The sequence below is a fragment of the Cynara cardunculus genome (genome assembly GCF_001531365.2).
Source record: "Cynara cardunculus var. scolymus isolate 2C chromosome LG 5, CcrdV1, whole genome shotgun sequence".
NCBI lineage: Eukaryota > Viridiplantae > Streptophyta > Magnoliopsida > Asterales > Asteraceae > Cynara > Cynara cardunculus.
In genome coordinates, this window is record NC_037532.1 from 10,000,631 (window position 1) to 10,018,324 (window position 17,694).

Here is a 17,694-nt window from a genome sequence, read left to right on the forward strand (position 1 = left end):
TGCAAAGTTTCAAATGTAAAAAACAACATGATCTCACATAATCACAAATTATTAAGGGGGTGTTTGAGATTATTTATTTAAACTGTTTATTGACTTATTCCAGTATGATATCGATAATAAGCAGTTTTTAATGTTTGGATGAGAAAAAAAAATGCTTATACCGGTGCCAAACTGATAATAAGAACTTTTTGATAAGTTAGGCGATTTACTTTTTTGACCCTAACCTAAATTATGCACCAGATTGGAGGGACCATTTCATCAACATCGACCTTCACCTGCAAAATTGACACTCATGGTTTCTGATCGAGGCACAAGGGGGATGGAACTTGAAAACCATGGTTGAAGCTCCAATCAGGTATTCATCAACACTTTTCTCTCCGACTTCTATGGCTGTCGACTTCCATAGTTTTTGAGTTCCATCACCACCTTCCACCTTCACCACCACCTCATTCATTTCGCAAGGAGAAATGGAGATGGTCCCTCTTTGGTTGGATTTCACAAAAATAGGAGAAAGGAGAAATGGATATTGTCCCAGTTTGGTTCGATTTCACAGAAATGGAAGAAGGGAGAACTTGAGAAATGGGTTTTGTTCGATTTCACAAGGTCTTCTTTCGATTTGATTTCACAAGGTCTTTTTGATTATTTTACATGTATAAGCAAAATTTGCTAAACACTTAAAAAACAACCTATCAACTTATTATCTTTTGGTAATTTAAACACTTTTTATAAAACTCTTGTTTGATAAATTTATAAGTTGTTTTAAATAATGAATCCCACCCGCCCCGAAGATTGTTTAAATAATGATTCATAATGGACCCTAAAATTTGAAAGTAAATCTGTGAAGATGCCATTCGATCAAGCTCTCTTCCACTACTCTCTCGTCTCTATCTTCCTCATCGGACCACCCACCTTCATCGCCACCAACTTCATCACCGCCCCATACGGCAAGCACCACCGCACCGGATGGGGTCCCACCGTACCCTCTTCGTTGGCCTGGTTTCTCATGGAAAGCCCTACCCTCTGGCTCACCCTTCTTCTTTACCCATTCGGCCAACATCGTTCTGATCCAAAATCCATCCTCCTAATCTCCCCTTTCCTCATCCACTACATTCACCGGACCATAATCTACCCTCTCCGCCTCCGCCTTAAACTATCCAAAGGCTACCCAATCAGCATCGCATTTATCGCCTTCACCTACAACCTCCTCAATGCTTACTTGCAGACAAGATGGGTGACCCAATACGCCGATTACCAGAACGACGAGTGGTTTTGGTGGCGGTTTTCCGGTGGGTTGGTGGTTTTCTTCGGTGGTATGGCGGTGAATGTGAAGTCGGATATGGAGTTGATGAGGCTGAAGAGTGGTGGTGGTGGGTACAAGATTCCGAGAGGTGGTCTGTTCGAAGTCGTGAGCTGCCCAAATTATTTCGGGGAGATCGTGGAATGGTTGGGATGGGGATTGATGACCGGGTCATGGGTCGGGTTAGGGTTTTTTGTATTCACATGTGCCAATTTGGTACCCAGGGCACGTGCCAATCACGAGTGGTATTTGCAGAAATTTGGTGAAGATTATCCCAAGGGAAGGAAAGCTGTGATTCCATTTGTGTATTGAAGTGTTTCTCTGAACTTTGGTGTTTAATCCAAAAACTTGTATGTTTTGGTGATTAATATTTGATGCTACTATTTTTCTTTTTTGATTAATCTGGATATCCAATCCGCTATGATTGATTGTTTGATAAGTCAGTTGGTAGCTGATAATTTTGTTGATGAATTAAATTTGTTTGATAAAACTAGTTAATAAGCTAGTTGAAAAATATAAAATGATAAAAAATGACATGTTTAAAAATAAATAAAATTTAACATAAGATATTTAAAACAATTCACTAATATTATAATATGTTAACTAATATAAATCATATGTTAAAATTTTTAATGATAAAATATGTTAATTAATAGATTTCAATTTGACATATTATCATATTATCATTTTATTTTTTTGGATTTGTATAACCAAATATAAATTTTAGAATATCTACATTAAATTATGATTTCAAATAACCATTACATATAATATTAATAAAAAGGGAAAAGTCCAAAAAAAACTCAATGGACTTTACTGTTTGGAACGATTAAGTCATTGGACAATTTTTTCAAACAAATAAATCTTTGGACATTCTATAACCTGTTAAGTAAGTCATTAGACATTACAAAACTTGTTAAATAACTTCTTGGACTTTCTAAAATCTGTTAAATACATTTTGTTAGTGGAAAAAGTGCGAAAAGACCAATGGACTTTCATATTTTGAACGATCAAGTCCTTGAACATTTTTTGAACGAAAAAAGTACTTACATTTATAAAAAAACAAATATACCATTCTCATTACTCATCACAAAACATATAAAAGTTGTATCTAAAGCATAATTATCTGCATATACATTTTGGGCATAATTTTAGTAAAAGTTAAACCAAAATATATACCAAAAGTTGAACCAAAATATGTAACAAAAGTTGTGCCAAGAATATACTAACAATTGCGCCAAATATACCAAAAGTTTCGCCAAAAAATACCAACAGTTGTGCCAAATATACCAAAAGTTACGCCAAAATATACCAAAAGTTGCGCTAAAATATACCAAAGTAATGCCTAATCTATGTTAAAGTCATGGTATGAACTATTCTTCATTTGCATCATTAATTTCTGGTGGAGATATAGTCATTTGACTTTCTTGTAACCCTTCTTGATGTTTAACAACATCATCACTTTCATAATGTTCTTCATCACCAACAGTAGTATCACCTTCATCACGGTCTTTACCGTTAACAACAACCTCTCTTAAAATTGAATACGGTAGGATGCCTTCGCATCATGCTGGTTGTGGCACACCTGAGGATGTCTTTAATGATGAAGATAAAGTGTAAGCAATAGTCATAAAAAATGTTATTTGAATCTGAAAAACAAATAATGGCTTACCCCAATCATTGTTTCTCCCATGACTGGATTATAAGAGACCCCTGCATATGATGGTATCCTCCCACCTCTATTGCCTTTTCCACCTCTATTGGCTCTTCTTGTTGTAGTCGGTTTTGGAATGTTGAGTCTTGGTCTACCTTTTGGCTTAACAAGTTTACGTGGTGGGTTCTTCTTTTCATTCTTACAAGTCCTAGCATTATGTCTCGTTTCCAAGCAATTACTACAACCTACATGTCATTGCCTTCCCAGATTGAGTCACCCTTGTACTTTGGCTCTCAAATTCTGATCTTTTTCTTTTGATGGATGGTCTACCATGCATTCTTCTTTCCTTAGGTGGGTTTGGTTTGATGTAAGGTGTTGGAGTCCACATGTTGCTCCCATTCAATGGTCTTATAGTATTCTCATAGGCTATTTTAAAGAGATCCTTAGTAAACCATTTACTAACATAATCCTCTGGATCCTTATTCATAAAGTGTATGGCAGCAATGGAATACACACAAGGAATGCTTGATATGTCCCACAATCTACAACTACATTTTCTAGCATCTAAGTCTACCACCATTGCTTCGGGCCACCACTAGGGATAACCTATCAATATCTACATATGAAAAAGAACACATTAGCATACAAGATCATATTACCATCATAGACAAGCATACAGAATAAAATTGCCATCATAGATAAGCATACCTGTGATTTTCTCCCCATTTATTTAACTTTTTTTTTATGGCCGAACAAACAACTGATTCCCATTCTTTTGCTTTGCTTAACATTCTGTAATGTCTCTCCATAACAAATATCCTTATCTCCTCTAACATTGTGATTATAGGTTTTCTTCTTGCATCAACAATTATTGAATTAAATGACTTGCAAATCCTATTTTCTACAGTTTCATAAGCTCTACCGGATTGTAAAAATGCCCTACACCATGTATTAGGGCCCCTTTCAATTAAATGATTATATGCATCAATGTTTTGTATCCTAAACTTTTCCATGCGTGACATGAAATCTGCCTCAAAAGTGGATGCAACTGCTGCCCGAAAAATGTCTCTACTCAACATTTTAATGTTGTGACTAATTGGTATCTTTAAACTTTTGAAGAACATTTTAATGTTGTGACTAATTGGTATATGATAACTATAATGCTCGTCTTTTATGAATTTGGTTGTAATGTAAAGTTCAAATATAATGCTCATCTTTTATGACTAATTGGTATATGATAACTATAATGCTCRTCTTTTATGAATTTGGTTKTAATGTAAARTTCAAATATAATGCTCATCTTTTATGACTAATTGGTATATGATAATTGTGTGGGTTATGCCAATATTCTAGCCGGCTTCTTTTGCCGAATGTACATTCCTCTTGTTTCTTCTTTTAACATTGAATTGAGCACTTTAAATGGATGACTAATAATATCTCATGAGTTACTTTTGAAACCTATGGTGAGGAGTGGGGATTAACACTTTATGAGTTTAGTTGTTGAAAAATGGGTGTATTAAAATACAACTCTTGATTTTTTTACTAAGGGGTCGTTTACTAAACCCTTGTCAAGAAGTGCTTACCGGCAAAAATTAATACCCTTATTTGTCCTATTGGTTAACATTATCGGTAATCAAAGTGTATTATGGCAAGTGTTTTTTATCCGGTAAACACTTACCCTTATTTGTCCTATCGGCAACTTAAGCAAGTAACCTTTTCGGACCAACTTGCACATACCTTGACTAATACCATAAGGCCCTCAAGTTATTAGCTGGAAAAACTTCTACTTAGGAACCATTTATCCAAACGGTTAGCCGGTAATCACTTACCAATAGAGTCAACACTCCCATTTACCTTACCCGGTAAGATTTTAAAAAAACATCATATGCAACAATTTATCTGGTAAATGATAATCGGGTAATAGTTGTCACCTTCACATACCGCGTAAAATTCTTGGTCCTTGCCCTGTTCATCCAATAAGGTAAAGTTTTCTGGTAAGCGATTACCGGGTAAGCATTTGATGAACAACGCGGACTCAAACAGGTAACCACATGAAAACAAAAATTTATGGTTTTACCCTCAAACTAGCATCCATGTTACTTGCAAGGTGTTGTAACTCGCTTTTAACTTTTCACAAATGACGCAACAAATATCGAAATTAAAAACAAGAAAATTCCCAAGGCATGTATTGATGAAACAATCGGGTATTTATGTTTATTGATATTCTACGGTATTTATACAACAGTATAACTGTAAATTCATAATCACGTATACAACAATTTGAGAGTTGTTCATCAACAAAAAACCGAACAAAAGTATATGGGAAGTGGGAACCGTGATCAAGCGTAAGCTCCATGAGCAAAAACCAGCATGTTGGTCCAAATAGCGAACATGTCGTATAGAGGGAAAGAATGAGGAATGAAACGAGGGACGTTTATTTGGTCCTCTTCTTGGCTTCACTATACAAAATCACCCCGAGCACTGTGAGCAAGTAACCGAGCATCCCTGTTACTGACACTGGATTCTTAAATATCAAAATCGAGATCACAACTGCCACCGCTCCTTTCGCATTTCCCAGGACCTGGTAGTATGAACAATATTATAAAGACTTGAACTCAAAACAAACGTGCCCCATTGCAGGTATCAACTGGGCGAAATGAACATGGATTATTGATTTCAAAGAACTGGAACCCAAGTCAATTAAACCAAACCGAACCAAACATCTAAACCAACCGGGTGAATCATACTCGAAGGGTGTGGGGAGGCTGATATGTATGCAGACCCGACCACTACCCCAACAGGGTAAAATAGTTGTTTATGTGAAGAACCCACCCGGCTTGTGCAAGAGTGTGGCAAACAGGTGGAAGGAATAAAGACTTAATGGTGAAAGAAGCATGAAAATAAATAACAAGTATTTGTATTGAAAACATATAAAAAGGTAAGGAACGCAGAACACACAGACAAAGCAAGTAAGGCCAAACATCTTGCCAGCCCTCTACCCCCAACCAAGCTAGCTACAAGCCCCAGACCTAGTTAACCGAAATCATTGTGTACGAAATCAGACAAACTAAATCATCAAGAACAGTTTCTTGTTGGTAGAGAATTTGCAGCATCCATGATTTACGGGTGTTCATAGGTTGAAATCCACCAAAATTAGGCAGAACTCCGATCCAATCATTCATTGGATGCTGGATTTTGCCTACCGATCCAATCCAATGAAAATGGATGATTGGATCGGATCGATTCCATCAATTGGATAGTACCATTTGTTATCCGTTGGATAGGATTGTGGATCCATACAATACTTTGATTAATTAGGAATATTTGCTTTTTGACTTGGAAGTTGGCTTGCCTCAAGAAACAACTGTTAACCCTGGTAGCTTAACTGATAAGACCTTGATTTTGCTTTCCAACATCACTAGTTCGGGTCTTCTTGGGGCCATTAGAGGTTTGATTGTTGACTTCAAGGCCCGTGGGATTAGGTGAGTTGCACGCAAGCAAACACGGGCACCCACGGTTGTATAAAAAAAACTACTGTCCTCGCTCTCTATCTACATTTTCTGCCTTGTAACTAACTTTTATCTCAATCAAGTTTATATCTATAGAGGGTTCAGGAATATGGAGTTTGGTATGAGCTCAACTTGTTTTTGTTATTATTCTTTCATAAATGAGCCGGTGTAGAACTTTTTGTATTAGCCGTTGGTGCCCGTTCATGCATTTATTTAGTAAATGCAAATCTTTAGCGAACTCATGGGTGGACACTTGCTAGTTCTTAAGATACAATTAAGTGTAAAAGACTAGCACACTAACAATGTAAGAAATTTTTTTTATCATAAAATGAAGAGTTAACTGCATAAAACCCCCAGGAAGTTTACTTCTACTTCTATTTCCGTATTCGAACCTGAAACCTACAAACAAGAACTGAAGAACAAAAAGAAAGTAGTGCATTTCGAAAACATTTATATAAATTAAGAAAGGGAACTTCTCTTTGAGCTAATTAAATTAAAAGTAGTACATTTCGAAAACATTCATATAAATTAAGGGAACTTCTCTTTGAGCTACAACTTTTTAAAGGCTGTTTAATGTGATTACTTAGGGTAAGAATTAACTTGTTACAATTGGTCATGTGGCAACTACAAACACAAAGGAAACCCTAATGAACCTAGACTCTATACATGATCACATATGTAGTACAAGTAGCATAGACTACATTAACATGTACAAAAACCACAATTTAGGGTGAAAGGTCTCACTTTGGACATGAGGATACTAGGGAATGGTGAAATTCTGGATAGAAGTTATCTTTTTTGATCGAAGTCACTACAGTGTTCTTTTTTTCTTTTTGCATTGTTTGATGTACCATGTGGTTTAGTTAATAAGCCCATCCTGAAAATGAATAACTGGCGGTTAAGCTGCTATTTATTATTTAATCTAAATAAAAATGAATCCCAAAGTCCATAGGGTATTCATGCATTTCTCACGGGAAAAAAAAACAAGCACATCATTGACGTCCCAAACGCTTAAAATTTGATAAATTGTCCTTCCTTTCTCCTTTCATCACTGTTCATCTTTGGCAAATGATCCGTATAGCACAAAAAATATAGTTGGTCTTCTCAGATATGCCACTACTGAATTGCATATCCCTCATCATTGATACATTGCCCTTCCCTTCTAAAATTGCATCATCAATCATTTCTATCACATTCTTCTTTGATACTAGAAAAACCCAAAGCTCATGGCCGACTGATATGGCTTGTCATCATTCAGCTATTGTATTTATTTTTCTCATTGCTGGCATATGTATAAAACTAATTTTGGCCTTGGGCATAGTTTGAAAGATCTTTTAGATGCAGATATCCCTATACACGGGCAATTGCGTTCTTAATTTATAAAAAAAATCAACCAGCTAAGTTTCTGTCATCTATGATCTATATTTCCTGTGTTGTTACTCATCTACCACAAATACTCTTTTGGTTGTATCATAGTATCAATTTGATTGATATTGGTATTCCTCTTTATCATAACCAAGTAAACTGATCATGCCCTATGGGTGGAACAGTTCTTCATGCATAGAACAACTATTCAATCTGTTATCTGCAACTAAAATGTTTGAAATAAAAGGACTGCCGCTTATTTATCTTGTGCAAAGCTAAAACAACAGAAATATTTGTTTACATAATGGCTAAAACCAAACCAAACTGACCCAGTAAATCCGACTCAAAGGTAAGGTCTGGGGAGGGTGAGATGTAGGCAGACCTGACCTCTACCTCAAAAGAGTAAAAGCAGCTTGTTCAAGAGTGTGAACAAACAGTTAGAAAGAATAAATACTAGCATGATGTGTGGGAAGCACGAGAAAAATAAGCAGGAAAAAGTAGCGACAAGGTACAATGAAAACATAGGAAAAGGCAAGGAAAACCTACACAGAGCAAATAAGGCTAAAAACACATCCCTAGCCTAAATTGCCAGCCCTCTACCTCTCAACCTATCCAACGCCCTTCCGCCCAACTGCTTTAGATAATGGCTACCTAATGGAAATACAAGAGCATGAACATGGCATGCACGGTAAACAAACCAAACCAGTATAACCAAAGTGCTTAAAGCTTTAATTGTGAAAAAGAATCCTAGCTATAAAGAAAATTACTTACCATCATGTTAAATATTTGAACTTTACAGTAGAGCTAAAGGCAATGAAAAGCTAAATATGTTTATAAGAAAGTGGGCATACCTGGAGAGTTAAAGCACTTGTATGCTTGGTAACCAAGAAATTTGTCAAGTTCACAAGATACGCTAAAGCAGAATTGAAGAGTAGATACCAAACAATGTTGACATCTTTTCTGGCGAGAGCTATAGTAATGCCAACCACATTATCTTCCATTAATAATGTTGCTGGAAGCAAGATCACAACAGCTACTGGTGCCATGTAGAGCAATAGATTCATGGAATTCAGTTTTTCTCTGTTAAAAAGATAAATTCATGCAGTATGTTGTTGATAATTGATCAGAAGCTGGTAAGATAAATCGAGTCAACATAAATGGAGAATAAGAATCTGAGAGAGTAAAATTACCCTTCTGAGGAAAGCAAAATCCCTTGAAGCACTGACTTCAATGCTCTTGCAGCTGTAGCACCGAGACACATAATAAAACCAAATAAATGGAAACTTGGTTCACCCTGCAGCAAAAAAATATATGAACATTTTAGTATGCATGCAGGCATACACAAAGCTCACAAGAAAAGAAGAATATACCATGAAGTATAGTAGTCACAAATCATGACACTATAGATAAACCAACATGTTTTACAGTAATCATGAAATCATTCACAGAATTATCCAGTCCCATTGCAACATAAATATCTAATGTGAACACCAACTTGTAGTTGGTACAAACACAAAGCTAATAGAGCTTTCATATGGTTGGCATGAGCTTTTTGCCTTTTTCTACTACTATATACCATTATATTTGAATATCTTTGGGATGGAAGCCTTAGTCTTTGGTCAATGGATTCCCAAACTGCTGTATAGTGTCCCAACTGGCATTATAGTGTCCCAAGAGATATCACTTGTAATACATGTGTGTATGTGTGATTAAGAAGGAATCTCACAAGTGCTGATAAGCTTAAGAGTGATGGTACGAGCTATATAACTTAAGATAGCCCTAAAATACAGGTACATTTCAACTTGCAATCCTAAAGTCAAAAAACCAGGACCCCAGCGTGATTCCTTTTCAGATACAACATTGGGGAGCCTAGCATATCAAATCAACACCTATTGCATATGCAGTAATTGTATATAGTGCCATGATTTCACTTGCCACCTCATCATATTAGACTAGTCCCCTTTCCCAAAAATGATGGATAACATGTGAAATTGTGAATGCTAGAAGTCCTTTTTCAAATACCAAGTTCAAAATTGAATGAAATATATAGACTACAACATACCTTTATTTGATCCAAATGGGAACAAAATGGAATTTCCAAGCATCAATGAAATCAGAGATCTTACCCCACTAGCAATAACAACACCCGTGACGACAGGGATGAGAGTTACATAGACCAACCATGCCTCCCTTTTCATAGTCATCACATACGCAAATACCGCAGTGAAAAAGGGCGTGGTGGCTCCAACGGCCTGCGTAAACGAAACGGGCAAATACCTAAGCGACACATTCCCACTAACCACCGACGCACAGAACACCAAACTGAGTGCCGAGATCTTGAAAAACTGAACCCTAGACCTAAGAGTCTGCAGAGGAACCATCTTCATCCAAACAATGGCAATGTAACTGAGCAAAGAACAAGCTGTCATGTGGCACATGGTGAGGAAGATCGGGTACTTGAATCCATAGTTGCTTAGCAAGTATTTGTTGAGTAACAGTACTCCAATGTTGGATGTGTACCATGATGAGACGAGGCCGATCGTAAACCACTGGCCGGTGCTTGCCTTCATTAAATTCAAAATTGAAGGGTGGGTTTACATGGGGATTTAGGAAAATGGGGAAGATCTGGATGAGGGTTTTAGATGGATCTGAATTTAAAGTCAATTGTGAGAGAGAAAGATGAGAAAAAGGGGGGTTGAAGAGGGCGCGAGGTTGACGTGGTAACGGTAAGAAAGAGTGAGAATTTGCACACAGAGAGAAAGAGATTCCTTCTCTTCCTTGTAAACTCATCAAGTGGGAACAAGATGGTTTTGAATTTTTTTTCTTTTTTTTTACCTTAGAACCAAATCATATGTCTCTATCCATATCTATACTATATATTAAAAATTATTTTTTATATATAAAGTATTGTTTATTAATGCATATTACTTAAAATTTAAGATTACAAGTAGATTATGTATAAGTACAACTTATTAAAGCTCCATATCTAAATTTGTATAACTAACTGTAGATAAACATAATCAAATACAAGATAAACATCTATTTCAAATATAGAAAATCTAAAATATAATTAAGATAATCATTGAGTTTTAACAGAATGTTTAATTATTATATTTATAAAAATTTATATTATTAAACTAAAAATAAATTACTTTGTTATTAAATCTAAACTAAATAAAGCATTTGACAAAAACTATTAAAAACTAATTTTTATGTATGAAGTACTGTTTATTGATGCATATTACTCAAAAATTAAACTTCCAAGTAATTTTACGTAAGTACAATTTGTTAAAGCTGCATTTTTAAGTTTGTGTAACTAACTGCAGTTAAAAATAATCAAATACGAGATAAACATTCATTTTAAATATAGAAAATCTAAAATATAATTAATATAATCATTGAGTTATAACATAATTTTTAATTATTATTCTTATAAAAAATTATATTATTAAATCAAAAATAAATTAGTTTGTTTTTAAATTTAAATTAAATTATAATAAAAAATTGAATTAAAGAAATTACAACAAAAAAACGAAAACTATTAAATAGTTCATTTGATATTAATATTGATTTATTTTTTTCAAACTTTTATGTCATTTTTAAATTTATATTTCATTCAAAAATAAAAATATTACCGCTTTTTCAAAACCACATAAAATCATATTATATCGATAGAGACAAAAAATAAAACTAAACATTAAAATCGAGATTTATATCGCTGCATTGCGCGAGTACCCTTCTAGTTATCTTACAAGACATCTATACTACCTTATAAATAAGATTTATCAAAAGTCCTATAAACAATTTTTAATGCATAAAGTCTTAAAAACAACTTATAATGCATTAAGTACTACTACTTTATGCATTCAGTCTTAAAATCTCTTAATCTATAATTATAATAACATATAGTACAAGTTACCACACATTATTATTTTTTCTTTTTATGTTAAGATACTTTTGACACTTTTCACTCAAGTCTTCACCCTCTCATACCTCTATGTCTTCTCCCCATCTCCCAAGGTGAGATTCAAACTGATATTCACAATGGGTTATTAAAGGTTCTCTCATTCATCTCTCATTCGATTGCTCTAGAACTCTCGCTCTCGATCTTTTGATTCTTTGCTCTTGGTGTAAATCGAACACATTTGTGGAGTCGTTTAAATATGTTAGATTTTAAATATATTGGATTTTGAACCGTCATATAATTTTTTTCATCGATAGACTGTAATTGGAACCATCACTCTTATTTATTCAAATTGTATTAACATGTAAAGATCAAATGTAACTTATATCATCGTTAAATCTTCTTTTATAAAACCAGTGAAACTTCAAAATCATTGAAATTCATGGCTCTCGTCGCATTGCACGAGTACACAACTAGTTTTTAACAAAGTTTTAAAAACAACTCAAAATTCATAAGGTATTAGCCAAAGATTTGCACAAATCCCTTGATTTGTGCAGAAGATTTGCATATAGAAGGACTTTACTTATGATTATCATTTTGATTCTTATATATAGAGAGAGGTAGGGGAATTGTATTAGACACAAGAAATTATGAAACACTGTTATGGTATCAGAGCCAAATTTTCCTTTCAACTTGTCATCTTTGATAAACCCTAATGGCAGCCAACAACAAACCGTCGTCCCCTACCTCTCCAAAATCTTCTTCTTCTTCTTCTTCTTCTTTTTAAACAAACCCCTTTCCATCCAGCCCTTACCGTCTCGAATATCCGAACATTTATCCCTATTGTTCTAGAAATCGAAAAAGCTCAATACGCCTCATGGGAAGAGCTGTTTAAAATCTATGCACGAGCTTACCAAGTCATTGGTCATATCATCATCATCCCGCCTAAAGATAAGTCTATCGATCCCACCTATGGGATCGGTTGGACGCGATTGTCCAACAGTGTATATAAGGGACGATTTCCCCTGATCTCATCCAAACAATCTAGGAACTGAATTCTACGACGCAAAAAGCTTGGAACCACCTGCAAGGAATCTTCCAAGATAATAAACACTTGCGTGCGGTTCTTCTTGAGAATCAATTTACCCGACTTCAACAATCTGATTTTCAGTCTGTTGCTGCTTATTGTCAACAACTTAAGGTACTTTCAGACCAACTTGCTAATGTAGGGGCTCCTATTTCAGATGAACGACTGATATTACACAATTAGTGTCTGGCCTTTCTGAGGTTTATGACGGAGTCGCTACAATCATTCAGCAATCTGATTCCCTACCCCCTTTTTATCGCGCCTGTAGCATGCTCACTTTGGAAGAATCACATAAAGCAAAACAAGTTGTTGGACACTTAGCTACTCCACCTACGGCCTTGACGACTTCAGTCGGTGCTTTGTCACCATCCTCCACTCTGACTTGAGTTCACAGCCATTCTACCGCCCACCATATCGCAGACGAGGGAAGGGTCGAGGGTACCCAGGCCACGGTGGTCGCCATTGGCAAAACCTACGGCCTCCTGGGGAGTTATTCTACCAGAATTCATGCCCCCGTGGCACCAACAGATGCAATATGCACAATGGCARCCGTCCCCATGGCCATCACCACCATGACCATATTCGATGAATGGTTCTTCCACACCTTCGTGGACTACCCGCTAACCATCACAAACGCCGCCTCCTTGGGCAGCCCCGGGTGTTTTATTATGGGTTTTTATGTTAGAATGAATAAGTCTTATGTTGCATGAGATTCGGATATATTCATGCACGTGGGTAGACGATAGACTAGTTCTCTTGGTTGTTTTTAGTATTCCTAGTTTTCTGCTGATTTTATGGTTTACGTTTGTTTCCGTTAGTTCTTGTAAGCTATTTATAGCATGCTTCATTTAATGAATAAACTACCAGATATTGAGTGATTCAGTTGTGTTCTACTATATACCATTACAAGTGGTATCAGAGCACATCTGGGAGAGTTGAGTGTGTGATCATGGCTGCTGAGAACGGTAACTTTCAGGTTCCCAGTGTTCCGAAGTTTGATGGCGACTATGATCATTGGAGCCTTTTGATGAAGACTCTGTTGAAATCCAAGGAGTATTGGGTTGTCATTGACCCAGGTTATAAAGAACCGGCTGAAGGAGCAGTCTTTCTTCTGCCCAACAGACCCAGTTAGATACGATGCGTCTCAAAGATCTCAAGGCCCAAAACTACTTGTTCCAGTCCATTGATAAGCAGATTATCAAGACTATGACCCAGAAAGACACCGCCTAGCAGATCTAGGAGGCGATGAAGAACAAGTACCAAGGTAATACGCGGGTTAAGCGGGCCCAGTTGCAGCGATTGCGGAAGGAGTTCGAGACTTTGGAGATGAAAGACGGCGAGGGAATCACCRACTACTTTGGCCGTGTCATGACGGTGGCCAATTCTATGCGGAATTTCGGTGAAGATATGGATGATGTGAAAGTTGTTGAAAAAATTCTACGATCCCTGACTGACAACTTTAATTTTGTTGTTTGTTCCATCGAAGAATCCAAGGATATCGACCGTTTATCGGTCGATGAATTGCAGAGCTCGTTGCTCGTTCATGAACAGAAACTGACTAAGAAACCCACCCTTGATGATCAAGTTCTACAGACTGAAGTCGACCCTTCCACCGGGCGTGGTCGTGGTCGAGGAAGGGGGTCGGGTGCAAGAGGAAGAGGTCGCGGACGCGGACGCGGACGCGGACGCGGACGTGGGAGGTCTGATTTCGATAAGTCCTCCATCGAATGCTATTGATGTCATCAATTTGGACACTTTGCCTACGAGTGTAATCGTGCTGAGAAGCCGGTTAATTACGCAGAATTTGACGAGGGTGAAGATATTCTTTTGATGACTCATGCCGTCGTGAAGGAAGAACATACCACATGTATTTGGTTTCTTGACTCCGCATGCTCGAACCATATGACAGGCTGTCGTGGACGATTCATAAATCTTGACGAAAATTTTACACATAGTGTAAAATTAGGGAATGATCTTCGTTTATCAGTAAAGGGCATTGGTGATATCCGCTTTGAAGCTGGGGGTATCACGCAGGTAATAACTCGTGTTTATTACGTTCCAGATCTCACCTCAAATCTGTTAAGTCTTGGGCAGTTACAGGAGAAGGACCTAACAGTGGTGATTCGCCGAGGAGTTTGCAAAATTTATCATCCTCGACGTGGCGTAATCACTACATCTACTATGACAAGAAATAGGATGTTTATTGTGCAGGCCACAAAAACAGCCAAAGAAACCAAGTGTCTGCAAGTGATCGGTGAACCAAATGGTCAAACATGGCATAGGAGGCTAGGTCATGTACACAACAAGTCTTTACGCACCATGCAATTTCGGCAAATGGTGAAGGGATTGCCATCAATAGCCACATCTTCTAAAGTATGCGAAGTCTGTAATTTGGGAAAACAACACAGAGAAAATATCCCAAAGAAGAGTTTATGGAGAGCCTCCTCTAAGCTGGAACTTTTACACATTGACTTATGTAGACCCATTCAGCTTGCATTATCCAGTGGAAGGAGGTATGTGATGGTCATTATTGATGATTTCTCTAGAAAGGGATGGGTGTACTTTCTATCACATAAACATGAATGCCTAGAACTATTCAAGTATTTCAAAATTATGGTTGAAAATGAAACTGGGTTGACCATTAAAAGTCTAAGAAGTGATTGGGGTGGTGAGTTCATTTCCAATGATTTTAATCAATTTTGTAAGGAGACTGGCATTAAACGGCAATTAACTGCGGGGTACACTCCACAACAAAATGAGGTGGCCGAAAGGCGAAATAGAACGTTAATGAATATGGTTAGGTGTTTGTTAATTGATAAACAAATGCCAAAATGTTTTTGGTCCGAAGCTGCAAACTGGGCGTGTCACATTTTAAATCGATGTGCTACTACATCAGTAGAAAAAAAGGTGCCTGAAGAAATTTGGTCTGGTCACAAACCAAATGTGGATTACTTTAAGATCTTTGGATCTATTGGGTATGTCCATGTTCCCTCTCAACATCGAACCAAGTTGGATAACAGAAGTCAAAAGTGTATTTTCTTGGGAATTAGTGCAGAGTCTAAGGCATATAGGATGTATGATCCTAATAAAAAAAGATCATCATCAGTAAAGATGTGGTGTTTGATGAGAAGGAAAGGTGGTATTGGAATAAGCAAAACTTTGGTCCTTCTGAATTAATTATAGCAGATGAAAGTGACATGTTGGAACCACATGAAGCAAATCTCGAAGATGGGCAGGAAGATGTGGAAGATGTGACAAATCAAAGTTCCAATCCTAGTCACTCTAACTCTCATAATGGCTTATTTAATGCAATAAGCAACACCAACAGTGAAAGGGACAGCTCACAAGAAAGTAATATTTCACCAACTATTCAAACTAGTACACCTACTGTACTACCATGTGATCCTCAAAGTCAAACAATAGCTGGTGAAAGCTCAAAAAGAACGAGATCAGTGCCTACTTGGATGCATGATTATGAAAATGGGGAGGGTTTGTCAAGTGATGAGCAGAACTTGCAATGTTTAGTTCGATGGAAGACCCAACAACTTTTGATGAAGCTGTTAAAGAAACTAAATGGGTAAAGGCTATGGAGAAAGAGATGGAGTCCATTATGAAAAATGAAACATGGGAGTTGGTTGATGCTCCTGTCGAGGTAACCCCAATTGGAGTTAAATGGTTATTCAAAACAAAATTGAATGAGAAAGGTGAAGTAGATAAGTACAAGGCGAGGCTCGTTGTGAAAGGTTATGCTCAGAAAAAGGGCATAGATTATGACGAAGTTTTCGCCCCGGTGGCTCGATGGGATACGGTTCGTTGCATTCTTGCCATAGCTGCTCAAAAGGGTTGGTTGATACAACAGTTGGATGTCAAATGTGCGTTCCTTAACGGTACGCTTGTAAAACCCAAAAATTTCGAGGAATAAAATAAGGCATCTTTATTATTATTATTAATTCTATTTATGAATTATTTAATATATATATATATATATATATTAAATAAAAGTTAGAAATTTGAAATAAGTCAAATTTGTTTACGACTGACGCTGAAGGCTCCAATTCGAGGGGGAGCCTGCTGCCAACTAGGGAGAAACAGCAGAGGATCAGGCGGTGCCTGGTCCATAAGAGGAAACTGTGACCTGCATGGTTGCAGGCTGTAGAAGAGAGCAGTTCCCAGCCCAAAACTCGGGATTCTGCCGATTTGGTCAACTAATAGGCCAAATCGTGTGAGTATAAATTGAGGGCACCAGGTTAAGGTCGTTATTCTTTTGGGAGAAGAAGAGAATCGTTGAGCTTGAAAGAGAGAAGCTGGAGTTCAAACCAGCAAGAAACCCCCTGCTTTTCGTCGTTTAGAGGTAAATACTCGACCAAATTTATAATTTAAACAATGTTTAGCAGTGACTTTGGCCCTGTATAGAACCCTAGAAGGCTCACGTCCAGACTTTGTGTTTTGGGAGTCGATTTCAAGGATTAGATTTCATTGTTAAACACACAGTATCGCAGCCTGCTTAGAAGCCACCTTAGAGAATGCTACATAGGGAGCTCTGCATAAGAGTTTTGTATCATGTGTGTTAGACAGAAGCTCTGCATGAGAGCTTTGTGTCATGTTAGCCAGAAGCTCTGCAAGAGAGCTTCGTACCAAGTTTCATTATACAGAAAACTCTACATGAGAGCTCTATATCAAGTTGTTTAAGACAGGCTCTGGAAGAAACCACAGAGGGACTCTGGACTCTTAAAATAATTTTAGTTAAGTCACAGAGGCTCTGTCGATAGACACAGAGGCTCTGGTCCTTAGTACCAAATTTTCTAAGGCTCCAACCACAGAGGCTCTAGTCAATACCACAGAGGCTCTGGTTGTGAGACCATAGCTCTGTGAGAGAGA

General features: G+C 37.0%; 3 protein-coding genes across 3 annotated transcripts; 2 read left to right on the top strand and 1 right to left on the bottom strand.

The window, feature by feature from the left end:
• The first annotated feature begins 844 nt into the window (after positions 1-844).
• On the top strand, positions 845-1,661 carry LOC112513409 (steroid 5-alpha-reductase DET2). The gene has a single exon (XM_025119662.1). The coding sequence runs from the start codon at positions 845-847 to the stop codon at positions 1,607-1,609; it is 765 nt and encodes a 254-aa protein (XP_024975430.1). The 3' UTR covers positions 1,610-1,661.
• A 3,478-nt stretch (positions 1,662-5,139) lies between these two features.
• On the bottom strand, positions 5,140-10,593 carry LOC112512457 (probable sugar phosphate/phosphate translocator At5g05820). Its single transcript, XM_025118427.1, has 4 exons — positions 9,952-10,593; positions 9,016-9,119; positions 8,677-8,905; positions 5,140-5,532 (listed from the first exon to the last, which is right to left on the bottom strand). Exons 1-4 carry the CDS (start codon positions 10,393-10,395, stop codon positions 5,386-5,388), a joined length of 924 nt encoding a protein of 307 aa, XP_024974195.1. The 5' UTR covers positions 10,396-10,593; the 3' UTR covers positions 5,140-5,385.
• Positions 10,594-14,061: 3,468 nt separating this feature from the next.
• Positions 14,062-14,553, top strand: LOC112512795 (probable small nuclear ribonucleoprotein Sm D1). Its single transcript, XM_025118936.1, has one exon. It carries the CDS (start codon positions 14,062-14,064, stop codon positions 14,551-14,553), a length of 492 nt encoding a protein of 163 aa, XP_024974704.1.
• Positions 14,554-17,694: the final 3,141 nt, after the last annotated feature.